Source organism: Marmota monax, unplaced genomic scaffold (genome assembly GCF_021218885.2).
Source record: "Marmota monax isolate L192 unplaced genomic scaffold, Marmota_monax_Labrador192_F-V1.1 WCK01_AAM20220418_F8-fsc00098, whole genome shotgun sequence".
Classification (NCBI taxonomy): Eukaryota; Metazoa; Chordata; class Mammalia; order Rodentia; family Sciuridae; genus Marmota; species Marmota monax.
In genome coordinates, this window is record NW_026694639.1 from 3,425,426 (window position 1) to 3,439,146 (window position 13,721).

General features: G+C 41.5%; 1 protein-coding gene across 1 annotated transcript in view; it reads right to left on the minus strand.

Moving 5' to 3' along the window:
* Plxdc2 (plexin domain containing 2) overlaps positions 1–11,314 on the minus strand; it is a 420,433-nt gene extending 409,119 nt beyond the window's left edge. Inside the window, exon 1 of the mRNA XM_046423047.2 lies at positions 11,184–11,314. Within this exon, the coding sequence (XP_046279003.1) occupies positions 11,184–11,295 (112 nt within the window). The 5' untranslated portion in view covers positions 11,296–11,314. The remainder of the gene's footprint in view (positions 1–11,183) is intronic.
* Positions 11,315–13,721: the final 2,407 nt, after the last annotated feature.

The following is a 13,721-nucleotide window of genomic DNA, read 5'->3' on the forward strand; positions in this document are numbered from 1 at the left end:
TTGCGACACATACAGAACTTCCTGGGGACATATGACACTAGGATCAGAGCCCTAGAAGAATGGCACAGTCAGCGGGAAGGCACTGCTGGGCCATGGGAAGTGCTACAAGCAGAAGAAAAGGGAAAAGAGACCCAGCAGATGAAAATATCCAATGTTGTAACCCCAGCAGCTCGGGAGGCTGAGGCAGGAGGATCGTGAGTTCAAAGCCAGCCTCAGCAACAGTGAGGTGCTAAGCAACTCAGTGAGACCCTGTCTCTAAATGAAGTACAAAATAGGGCTCAGTGGTTGAGTGCCCCAAGTTCAATCCCCATTTCTTTCTCTCTCTCTCTCTCTCTCTCTCTCTCTCTCTCTCTCTCTCTATATATATATATATATATATATATATTTTTTTTTTTTTTCAATGTTCACACCATATGATGAGTGTGGAAGAGAGGAAGAACTGTGAAGAATATTCCAAGAGAACTATTAAAGACATGGGTGACAGAAATACACTCTGGGACTAACAAAAACAAATGGTTGAGCATGTGAAGGTTGCTGACCCAAAGTGATGCCAATGTGAGCAAGTGAGTCACATTTAAGGCCTTTAAAGTTAGCTCACATCACTGAGCACAGTATGAAGAGATCTTTTAGACTCCTTCATTGAAAAAAAAATGTTTAAAAGGCTGCTTAATAATCTATATCTGAAAATCTCTTACATAGCTCATCCCAGGGAATATTTCCCAGTTTTTGTCTTTTACTTTGAGATACCTGGAAAGCCGGTTAAACAAATGTCATGGCTCTATCTCTGATTTCTATTGTATTCATTGTTTATCTGCCTATCCTTTCTAACTGTGAAATCTCTCCATGGAAGAAAATTAACTAATTTTGATGTTTTATCAGATAGTTCAAGTTGCTGGGTTATAAATCATTACAGAAGATTAAAATCTTGTCCTTTTATGGCCTTTGAAATGTTATTCAAATTTACAAAGCTCAGAAATTTAAAACTACTTTTGATAAGACTGGTTAAAGCGTCCTTTTTTTTTCTTTTCTGTTCTTCGTGGTCTATTACATGACTGCTTCACTCCTGAGCCATCTTTTATAAATGAATTCTCAGTTCCTCGAAAATACAGGACAATTCCCCTCACCCTGTAGTCATTCCGTCTCTGGCTTTTCAATCCATCTTTGTCATTAATATTTTAACCCAGGGCATCATGTTACAGAAGTTATGATGTAGAAAATTGTTTAAGAAATATGCAAAAAGAAGACAAAAATAAAGCTCTTTGCTCAAGTGATAAATCTGGGTAAACGAGCCACCATCATGCCAGAGGAACTCCAACCAGAGTCTCTCATGCAACAGATTTTTCAGAGAAGACTTCCTGTGCTTGAAGCCAGTGATGCAGTGGGAGTTAGTCCCAGATGGTCTCTAATTTCTGGTAGTTTGCAATCAAGTGTAGGCACAAGTAATGGCACAGCTGATGACCTGTGATATAAGGAAGGTGTTTGGAATACACTGTGGTGAGGCAGCCATCTTGGATTTAGCGCTGGGACAGAAGCCCTTATAAGTTTCACTACCCCACGAATTAAGTCTAGGCAGAAACCTGAAGTACAAGTAGCCAAAAAGAGTATGCAAGGGTCCTTCCAAGAAGATGTAACTGAATGTGCAGAATTGCAGAGAAGAGACTGTGTGGGAAGCTTGGGGAAGAGGAGGAAGTGACAAATTTGAACCTAGTAGAATCAACCAGCATTAGATTATCAAAGGCCTTAACCTTTTAGCATGAGGGCCACAGGAACACAGGAAAGTATTTCCAATAGAGAAGGACTTAGCCAGCTGTGCATTTTTTGAAAGGTCTTTGGGGCTCTGGAATGAAGACTGGATTCTAGCAGGACACTTTTAGAAGCAAAATGGGAAATGATTGAAGTAAACCAGGCCAGAAAGGATGGTAGGTGGTTGGAGCCAGAAAACATGGCTGTGAGGTTGAAGAAAAGCTGAAAATCCGACAGAAATCAAATACCAGTGCCTGGGTTAAAAGAAAGAAAAAAAAATCAGCTTCTTATTGGCTGTGGCTCTTTGACAAACGTCTCTGCTAAAAACAACTTGACACAACCGAGATTGCACAAATCTGGCTTCCTGTGTGGAGCTGTTTTGCAATAGCCAGACAATGAGACTATCAGCTGCAGAATGACTTTGAATCATGCTTGTTTTTAAAAATATCTGAAATGAACAACAGATGTTTAAAAGATAATGAAGGCTAAACAACCAAGACATAAAACAGGCTGCCCATCTTGTCCATTTACTCCTGATTGGAAAACACTCAGATCAGTACTCAGGAGTTCAGAGCCATAGCCACTCATAAGCTGCGGATACGAAGGTGAAGTTTGAACCTCTAATTGTAGATGCCGGCTTTCTCAACAAGATCAGAAATTCTATTACCTTTAGAATGGAAGCAATTTGGGAAGGACATTCTCAATATAAACCTCCCGTGGAATCAAAATTAATTAGCTAATGAGAAAACATGAAGGAGAACCCTATGTCCAGGATATTCTCACCAGAGCTGTTTCTTAAGATGCAGCAAACTTTTGGTTGGAGCTTTGCTTTTGGTCAAGAGATGGGCTGGTACAAGGGACACTAAAAGTGTCATTATCTTGATGTGTTGTTTGCCTGGAGCTCACCCCTCCTTTGCCTAGTTCTAAGAAATAAGAAATGAACATTCCGTCCCTTGTTGAGTTGTTCATTTCAATTAACCCATCATTGTCCCTGTGTTCCTAAAAACAATTCGGAGTATGGTGAGTCTGATGATATGATCAGGAAACAGCACTAGCCCTCAAGCCAGGCACATCCTCTCAACTGAAAAAGTCACTGTCAAATAGTCACAGCTAACAATTTGTCACTGCGGTACTCATTCTGACTATGAGATATTATAGAAAAGAAACTGGATCATCACCCAGTTATTTAGAGCTTGGATTCTTTTCAAAATAACCCAAAGATGTCATATCATTTCAATCAAAATTGAATTTTGGATATGCTTTTCCATATCCATTTAGAATAAACTTTTCAGATTTTGCTAAAAGATTTATTTAGCAAAATCTGAAAAGTTTATTCTAAATGGATATGGAAAAGCAAAGAGCCCATGAGAATTCTGAATGCTTCTGAAGATCAAGAACAGGAAGAACAGGTTTGTCCCATCAGACACAAAGACATGTTCTAAAACTATAGTAATTAAGAATGTGTGATATCAGTACAGGGGTAATTATGGGTTTCCTCCCTTTATCTTTGAAGTATGTTATCTTAGCAGGGCTTAACCCAGGAATTATCTTTTATAGTAGAACTTTCACAAGCCCAGTAATCCATGAATGCTAGCTCTAAGTGCTAAACTGAGTACCTTCTGCATATGAACAGAAGAGGAAAGCACAGGACAGAGAGACCAGCCTCCACAGGAGCACTAAGCACCCACTGATGAAAGACCACATATCTGCTGTGGGAGGAGTAGGACTAACAAGAATATGCAATTGCCAAACACAAAACAGAGTGTAAATTATTATCCAGCTCAGTCTCAACCAAAATCATTTCACAACACACCCATTTAATCTTGCCATATTAACAAATGTGACCACAGTATTTTGATACAGGAAATATGCTACTCATAATTCATGGAAAGTAAAAAAACTTTCATAAAATCCACTTAATTTGAATGAAATAAATAATTTTTAAAACTAACATTTTACAACTTAAAAACCAAAAGAGCTCTGATATACATTATGCCAGACATACACTATTCTGTGATACTAAACTAGCATATGAAAGAAAAAAGTTGAGCAACATCTTTGGAATATAGTAAGAAAGCTTTCAAGCTACCATGTGAAATGGAATTTTTTAATCTTAGAAGCCAAGTCAACTTTATTTATTTTCACAGGGCATCCAGAGTTTTCTGAAATGTGTTTAAGTACACTTTAAGACTTTCTTGTATTAAAAAAAATGACTATGACTAAATATGACTAAATGATTCCCTATTTCTACACCCCAAAAGAAATAAAGAACAAAATACAAAGACAGGGGCTGGGGATGTGGCTCAAGCGGTAGCGCACTCGCCTGGTATGCGTGTGGCCCAGGTTCGATCCTCAGCACCACATACAAACAAAGATGTTGTGTCCGCCGAAAACTAAAAAATAAATATTAAAAAATTCTTTCTCTCTCTCTCTCTCTCTCTCTCTCTCTCTCTCTCTCTCTCTCTTTCTCTCACTCTCTCTTTAAAAAAAATACAAAGACACATGAATAAATGTTTCAGTTAAATTTTTGATTCTTGGAATTACCAAATTAAATGGTCAAATTAATTTAAAAAAAAAATCAAAGGTGTGTGTTCTCAAGAAGTACAAAGATAGTAAAAGGTCAAAACTAAAATAACTACATTACGGCTTCAAGAAGATATAATTCTTAAAAGAATAAATACATGTAGTACACCTTAGTTAATCTTAAACATAAAACTATGGACTAGCAAAATAATTAAGGTTCTTTTTATTTTTAATCAAAAGTTCAAGGACATTCTGGAGGCTGAAGCAGGAGGATCATGAGTTCAAAGTCAGTCTCAGCAACAGGGAGGCGCTAAGCAACTCAGTGAGATGAGTTGTCTCTAAATGAAATATGGTTCCATAGTCAAGTGCCCCCGAGTTCAATCCCCAGTACAAAAAAAAAAAAAAAAAAAAAAAAAAGTTCAAGGAAGGAGTCTATTAAATAGCAGGAAGCTGTATGCAATAAGATCCTAATGCTATATAACAAAAATCACTTCTCATACACATGAAATATAAACATTTGCAATGTAAATTTCCTTCATGTAATTGGTATGTAGACCTTTCTCCGTGTATTGAAGGAAAGAAACAGCAAAGGAGAAGAGGCAGGGAAAACCTAAAGAAGTCAGATAAAATAATGGACCTGTGCCAGACTATGCTGCAGGAAGGTCAGGGACAAACACTGATCAAAAGTACACCAAATAACGAGGTTCACTGGGTTGGTGGCAGCTTCCATCTTGGAGAGAATGAAGCAAATACGAGAACAGATTCAATAAGAACTATTCCTGCAGCACATCTAGGAGATTATCTCACATCTTTAAAGTCATGGTTATTTGTGAAATACATGTTTTAAAGATGACAAAAAGTCTTCCTCTCTTACTTACCTTTGATGGAAATAAACATTTTTTGGTGTAGTCATATAATGGTTTCTCAGATAAGAGTGTTGGGAACTTCAATAAATAAAACATACAGAGGAACCCCATCACTCCTATCCAAGAAACATCAGTGCACGTTGAAAGCTCTGCATTCCAACAGAACCAGATAATGCATTATCCTAATCCAAGTTAACCAGGGTGCACTTATCAAGAATCACTCTTTAAAAAAAGGATATCAGCTTCATTAGAAATTTCCTGTCACTCAGTACTTCAACAAATTCATAGAAAGTTGACTGCTAAAGGTTCGTGTTTATATGCAGTTTATCTACAAAGCAAATTCTTAATTGTTCTCTCTATGCTCAAGGTCTCAGTGATGCACACCTTACCTATGGAAAGAGACCTCAAGCATTGTGGATTCTAGGGAAACTTTTCAATTAATGATGAACAGCAATGGGTGTCCAGGAGCTAAGTGATAAGATTCCAGGAAAATAAACTGGAGGCAGTCTGCACCACTCTTGTCCTTTGTGATCCTCTCCTGACAGAATCTCAGGCCACTCTCCTTGGCTACAGGAGCAGTAACTGTAAGAACAGCCTTTTTTAATTTAGAGGGTAAGGGAGTGCTACCAGTGCTCAGGTCTGGTTGTATGGCCTCTGGAGGGAGGCATTAAAACCTGTATTTCAAGTAAGGTCACACTGTGTCTGACCCCATGTTCAGACCTGCAGCCTTTAACAGGCTGTGCTAATTCCAAACAGACCTTTAACAAGGCCTCTAATTCTGTTTAAATATACACATCTTACCATCATTCCATATATTACCACCTTTTTAGTTAAAGAGGAGAAAACAAAAACAAACCAAAGGACAGATATGAACCAAGTTCATGAGTTATAAACAAAGCTTGTTTATAACTTTTTGTTTTTTCCTCAGCTAGGACTCTGTTGGTTTGACCAGTCAACATATGACACAATAAACCCTGAGAGAGATGTTTAATAAAAGCATCGTTACTCAGTCTGTCACTCTGTAGAAACTTCCTTCGTTAACAGAATCATTGTGTGGAGGACAGCGAGAGAAGACATCCATGTGCACCCCAGTGGATGCTCTATAGATACAAACACTTTTGGGGAAAAAAAAAATGTTCTCTGAAGGAAGACCAAGGACTGGAATTCGTAAGATTGAAGAGGCTTAAAAGCAACTTATTAATCTAAAACTGTATGCTTTGTGGTGATTGGGTTTTATTTATTTACATCTACAAAACAAGTATAGGGTTTTAAGCGAGATGTGTCTTAATCCATTTTCTGTTGCTATAACAGCATACCTGAGACTGACTAACTGATGAAATAAAGAAGTTTTTTTTAGCTCATAGTTCTAGGGGAGAAAAGTCCAAAAGCATGGTGCCAGCATCTGCTCACTTCTTCCTCATGCTGCATCATAACACAGTGAAGAAGCCAAAGGGGAGCAGAAGGAGAAAATACTAGTCCTGGCCTTGCTTGAGAACCAGGTACTCTCACAGAACTAATCCAGTCCCAGGAGAACGACATCCTTCTTATAACCCAATCACCCCTTAAAGACTCCAAAGTTCTCAACACTGTAACAGTGCTGAACAAACTTCAACTAGAGTTTTGAAGCAGAAAAACCATACCCAAACTACAGGCCAAGAAGATAAGAGGAAGACACGAGCAAGCTAGGACTCAAACTGTGAGCCGCAAGGTTCGAATATTTGTCCAAAATGGGCCATGACTTGGGCTCTGAGCTTTCAAGAAACCAAATTTTCAAGGGTAACCAATCATAGTGTCCAGAAGATATAAATGAATCAGTTCAAAGAAGGAACTGTGACTGCTATTGAAACACAAGACCTCTCTCCCCATCTATGCTCTTATTTTCTATGGCAGATTAGAGAGCAGATATTACAGCTACCAAAATGAGATTTGTGGGATTGAATTCAGGGCTAAGCAAAAGCCCTATCACTTAACCACATTCCCGGCCCTAGACTAAGTTTGTAAAGCCTTGCTTGGTATTAATGGCATAAGGCCTAAGCACAGTTCAATTCAAAAGCAATTTCATGAAGAATACTGATTAAATAACTTTCACCTCCACTAAAAACTAAAAGAGTAACACCACTATATATATGTGCATATCTATATCTAAATAAACAGATACTATATCGTAAGATATTAAATTAAGAACATGAATGAACACTCAGCCAGAAACCAACAGTATAGGAGAAGAGTGAAATGAACTTTTTGAAAGTCCTACCTATAATAATAGGTAAAAGGTAAAAATCTACTCACCAAAAGCATTAGGACAGTTTGGTACATCCCTGGATCCTGTGCTCTGGTTTGTAAACTACTATTCAATAAGCTAGTCTCTATACTCATTTTTATGAATGGAAAAATCATAGGGTGAAGATTTTTTTTAAAGGTACCCCAAAGTGGCATTTAAAGCAATAATCCAGCTTGAACTATAGGTCTATTCAGTTCCATTCAGTTCCACAACTATTTATTGCATGCCTAAGCCTACATGGTAGATGCCTGAGCAGCTTCAGAAATGAATGACAATAGACCCTGACCTCAAGAATGTGAGGTCTGGTCTAATAGAATATATAAAAGAGATGCAGAATTGGAAAGAAAAGAAAACCCTGCACTATCAAAAGCATCACCAGAGTTCCTTAAAGTGGCTCAAAGAAAGGGCACTAGACAACAGTCCTTTTGTGGAGGGCGTCACTTGAGATAAGCCTGTAAGAAAAAGAAGATGGATGGAGGGATGGATGGACAGAGATGGAATCAGAGAAGGAAGAACAAAAGCAATGGTAAGAAGGTGGGAAGGAACACATGGTACACACTTCAACATTTGGTGAGAATGCTAAAGCATATGCAGGGGGATAGGGTAGGGAAGTGGTTGTGGCCATATGGTCATGGCCTTGAAGTTGGGGGGGGGGGCAGTTTAACAGTTTAACACTTTAGATCTCATGAGTATAGTTGTTAAATCAATTCACTCCTCTTAAAAACCATACTGGTTTTGGAACAGGAAGTGTTTGAAACATATCAATATCTTCTATTGCTAAGTGTTATTCAAATACATTCTCTCTGATAAAAGTCTAACTCTGAAGATCAAACTTAACAAATGGGCAAATTACTGATTTTAATAATTCCAAACCTCCATGAAGATGTCCATGAATGAAAACCTTATCTCTGATGTAAATGTTCTAGTCACATTTATGCTTCAATTCAAAGTTACCCAAACTTAGGCTGCAATTTGTATTATTTTCTAAAGGAAAAAAGTCCTATATTTCATATTTTAATTATTTTTTGTATGCAGTAACAAGTCCTTCAATAGGTAAAATAATTAACCTTTCATTTGTCCAATAGTCTGAATTATGTTAATTTCATAGGAATTATTCACTTGAATTAACCCTTCCTGTATTATTTGCTCCAGGTATATCTGCAAACAGAAACTTTAAACTAGTTATATGTCTAACAGGGACACTTTCATAGAAAACTCTACAAATTCATAATATTTCAAACTAAATTGTTTGATTTTTAAGGAAAGCAAAAAAAAATAATAGAAAATGTTCAACCTGAAAAAGAGTAGCTAAAATAGGTATTCAAGATGTGTTAAACATAATCTATTTGCCTCTAGAACAAGGAAACATTAGAGGAAGAATAGAAGAAATTAGCAGTTTCTCTGCCCTCTGGTGGCAATAAAATCTACTGCAACATTTCCAAAAGTAATGCATAATAAAATGTCCCTGTTATGAAATCAGATGTTTTTCCTGTGCCAAAATGTCTGTAATAAAGATCCTGATCACTACATGCCAAATTTCAAGACTGTTGGAGTTTTTCCCTGGGGTTGAACTTTTAGATAGGTTATTTTATGATGGGAACTATAATTTTCCTACTGTTTCACCTTGCTATATTTTATATATTCGGTAGGCTAACCATTTAATTCCAAGATTATTTCATAAAACTCCATGTCGACTGATGACCAGGAAAGAAACTATTTCAGATTATAATAAAGTCTCAAAACATTACCAAGAAATTTAAAACTACTTTTTTACTCAATCCCAAAAACCTATGGGTTTCTAAGAGCAGATTTCCTTCAGAATTATTGATTTAATTTAAAATACTGGTACAATCATGTTGCCAACTTAGGTATTTTATATACACAAGCGCTAAAGCTTTTAAATGCTTGCCCAGTTTTAGAGTAGAGTGAATTTCATCCTCAATTTAAGAACTTGGAATAGCAAATTGTGTGTGTGTGTGTGTGTGTGTGTGTGTTCATTCTATTCTCAAAATTATTAATTTCCGAAAGTTCAGGAAAATATAAATATTTGCTGAACTTTCTTTTATTCTTGTACTGTAAATGCATAATTTACTCCTGGTGCCAAAAAAGTTTTTAAATAAACAATTTGTGATGCATTTTGGCACGCACACCTCTCTTAACCTCCTTTGTAAAATTTCTTTCTTGAGCCACTTATTTATTCCATGAATATGCCAATGAAAATTACTGTTGCTCCTTTGTTACAAACATGTCCTTTCCTGGAGAGGGAAAAGTATTATTATTTTTTTCAACCAATGAAATGTACCAGAGAAATAAACAGAAGGTAGGGTCTACTGATATAAATCATTCATAGTCAAGAAGGACTCATGCCCATTAGTATAGAACAAATCAACAGCCAGGAAATTTTGCATTTTTTCTCAGATCTATAGGTGTGGTCAACACATTTCCCAAACCCCTGAAAGTCCCCTGTCATACACATCCCTCCAATCAAAAATAAGAGCACAGAGAAAGTATTTGTGCTTTCTCTAGAAAAATCCATATCAGGGACAGACCTAGTGTTTGGACTCTTTTCCAGGACTTCCTTCAGGATTTATTCTCACCTGGAATCCCCAGGTAGTCTCCCTAGCCTTCCATCTATGACTCATGTTTGAGGACTGGAGACACAGACTTACTTTCTGAGGAATCATTTACCATTCTCGCTACCTCAAAATGAAGCACATACACACACACAGCAAAATAGAATGAAACTGATTATCCTAACCAGAAAGTTCCATTTCTTTTTTTATTTTCCTTCCAAGTGTTTCCGCCCACCCATCATTTCTTCTAGAAGTCTACACAAGTTTACAAATGTCTGTCAAGGTCTCTGTGCCTATTTGTTTCTTCACTTTCTTCTCTGAAGAGCAGAAGTGGGGAGCAGGCTACTGTTCACAGTGGGCAGGGTTCAGGGAAGCAGCCCTGGCTTCCAGCAGTGTCCTGGCCCTGGGGGCGCGGTCAGGCACCTGGCAGGAACCATCACCAGAGGAGTAGACACTGGCACTGGGAGGATGCTAAGGCCTGGGCTCCTGGCTGGGGCAATGTCTGGGCAGTCAGAGTAACCCCTTGGCTCCCCAGTCACCCTCCAACATGTTCAGGCCTGTTTGCAAAGCAGACAGGCAGAGGACAATGGAGCCAGGAGTTGATCTCCAGAAACTTGCCCACCCCACCTTTCCCGGCTCTCCCCACCTCTGAGACTGGCAGCACCAACCCCACCCCACTTCCTGCGCCTGCGCAGCCCCAGATGGCCAGAGGTAGGTAGGTAGGTAGGTAGTGGGTACTGCCTGGGAGAGCAACAAGGAGCTACATAAAATTTTATCCTGCGAATGGGAGACCTGCAATCTCTGGCTGTCACAACATCCCCCAACCACCTCCACCACGCTCTCATTTACTATAACTGAGCAACAGGGAAGAAGAAGAGAGTAGACAGCCCCGGGTGCCAGTTCCTGGTAGAGGAATCCATCAGAGGTTATCCCGGGGTTCTTTCTGGGTTGCTTGTGGGAGAGAGTATCACCCCCTATCGCCCAGGTGAAGTAAGCAGAAAGCCTCTAGAAAGCCCACAGCCCCTATCCTTCTTCTCTCGTCGACCTTCTCCCCATTTGGGGAGCTCAAGTTTACCAGAAGACCAACTGCAATAACTTTCCCAAGGGCGGAGAGATGAGGTGGGAGTGGGCTGAGAATGGGGGGTGCCGGAAAGGTCTTAAGCTTGCACAAAATCAACAAGCGAAAGTGCATCTTACCATTCATTTGATTGCCAGCTTCCCCTTCAGCGAACTGGAATCGGTCGGTTAAAAAGTGGCAAAGTAACACAACTCCTGCAGCGGCCAGCTCGGCCCGCCGGAACCTCGCCATGCCGTTGCCAAGACCTCTCTCCCCCGCCCCGCCAGTCCTTCCCCAGTGCCCTGGGCTCCTGGGCTCCCCGTGGGGATGGGGCGACGCTGCGGAGCGCTGTGGATAGGTCTCCGTAGGATTTGGAGGCCTTTGTAATTTCGATGGGACTTCACAGTCAGGAACCGAAAATAACCAGGGAATGCAAAAGGGAGCGCAGCCCTCTCCGGACCTCTGGGTCTCTGTTGCAACTTGCCACCCTCGCAGCTCTCACCGGACACAGAACAACTGCGGGTTGGAAACGCTATGGGCAGCCAGACCTCTCAAACTCTCTGTTCCACACAGGCAGCGCCACCCGGGTGCCGGCAGACGGTGACTTCCTAGCCCCTGCGATGCGCTCCACTGGATTCAAAACAGATCTAATTCCACAGCCAACGCGGGTGCCTCCTCCAAATCCAAGAGAACTGTCGGCTCCGAAGGAACTTTCCCGTCTTGGGATGGCCCCGGTGGGAGGTTTAGGTTTGTGGGAAGGGGGTTACTGTGGGTTGGCGAAACCCCTCCGACAAGTTTTTCTTCTTTTCTTCGCCCAAAGCTGGGCGCGCGTCCTTCCTGGCAGCCGGAGGGATGGGCAGCCCCAAAGAGCTGAGCCCTGGGAAGGTTCGGGCTGCTGCAGCCTGAGATCTGAAGCCAGGAGTGGGGGGGGGGGGGGGGATGTGTGTTTTTAAAAAGAGGAAGAAGAAAGAAAATGGGGTGGGGGGGGAAGTCAGGCTGAAACCTCAGGAGAGGTTTCCTCCAGGCTGAGGAGGAGGTGGCCCCAAATCCCCGCCGCCCGGGAGTTTGGTGGCGGAGGAGGAGGAGGCGCCGCCACCACCGCGCTCCTGCTCCACACTTCAGGGAGGGAAGGCAGCTCGCAATTTGCCAGATCTGCGGCTGCACCCTCCTCCCTCCGCCCTCCGCCCTCCCCCTCGCTCCTCCAGGCTTCTCCCACCTTCCTCCCCAAACCAGCAGCCAGCACCGACCTGTCCAATGGCTGCACTTTCCTCGGGACTGGCAGAGTCGTCCCCGACAGATTAAGCTGGGGAAGCAAAGCCAGGGGGAGTGAGAGGGCAACTCCAGCCTCGCGCGCCCCGGGCCGCCGGCTCCCGGGAGCACCGGGAGAGGAGCTGAACCGGGGGAGCCAGGAGGGGAGCAGCGGGCTACATCTCCACGCTGCCGAGGCGCCATCCGGCACCCGGCTCGCGCCCTCGGCAGCCAGTCCAGCAGCGCCCGCACCCACCTGGCTCCCGGGCCTCCTTGGAACAGAAGGGCGGGGGTTGAAGGGTGGATCAACCGACCAGGGCCCCACTAGGCACCCGCCTCTGGCGGGGGTCTTCCTGGGCGCTAAAGGGTTAATTTCAGCTCTCCCATCCGGGAGGGTTTGTTGGGCCATGGTTGGGGTGTGAAGAAAGCAAACCGGAGCCAGTTGGGTTACTGACCCAGAGAGGCCCCTTCGGACCCCAGACCCGCGCAGAGGGTGGTGGAAGATAGCCCGCGGTAGCGTGGTCCTGCTGCTTCCACCAAGGCTTTGTAAAGTGTCAGCGGGAGCGAAAGCGAGAGTTTAAAGGAACAGGAGGCCCATTGAATTTCCTACAGGGGCTTTAACAGGCTTTCCTTCGCTAGTTTGTTTTTGTTATTTCAGCTTCAGGATCTGCTTCAATGTTAACCCATTCAGGCCTCCCCATTCAGTTTACATTTTATTTGCATAAGGTTACCCTCATTTGAAAGAGGTAAGTTCAAAGGAAAGAAGTAAAACACTACTGATTAAAAGTACGTGTTCTAGAGCCAGACTATCAGGACGAAATTTCACTTCCTCCATGAGAAACAATCTTTTAGCATTCTTTCCCACAAGGGGGCAAATGTGGAGAAATTTGTAGTAATACTCTTACAGGGTCAGAGTAGTGAATTAGATGAGTTGATTCTGTGTGCTTCAGATTTTTCAAAGATTTCCTAGCAATAGCTTTTTCCTGAAGAGAAAGAACTAAATTATACATTTGCTAGTGTTCTATATTCAAAAGATCCATATTCTTGCCCATGACATTCAATATTCTGAAGAGTTTATGGATGCTAACAATAGATACCCTAACTTGTCACATAACTCCCTGGAGCTGAGTCCAAATCATCAATCTACTCTGAATTTGATGCCATAAAAGGATGCCTTTCTCATTGGAAGTGGACATATAATATGTTTTCCCTAATATGATACTCAATTTATTCTTTATTTCAGAGCAATTAGTGTATATATTTAAACACATAAACGTGCCATGCCTAAACCCTTTATCATGCCAAGAACTTGCTCTCTCCTGAGCTTTCTCCAGACTAATTGATTCCCCCCACCCCTACCATATTTAAGAAACCTGGTTCTTTTATTCCTGCTCCACCAGGTGTATTTACTTCTAGGTAATGTTACATAG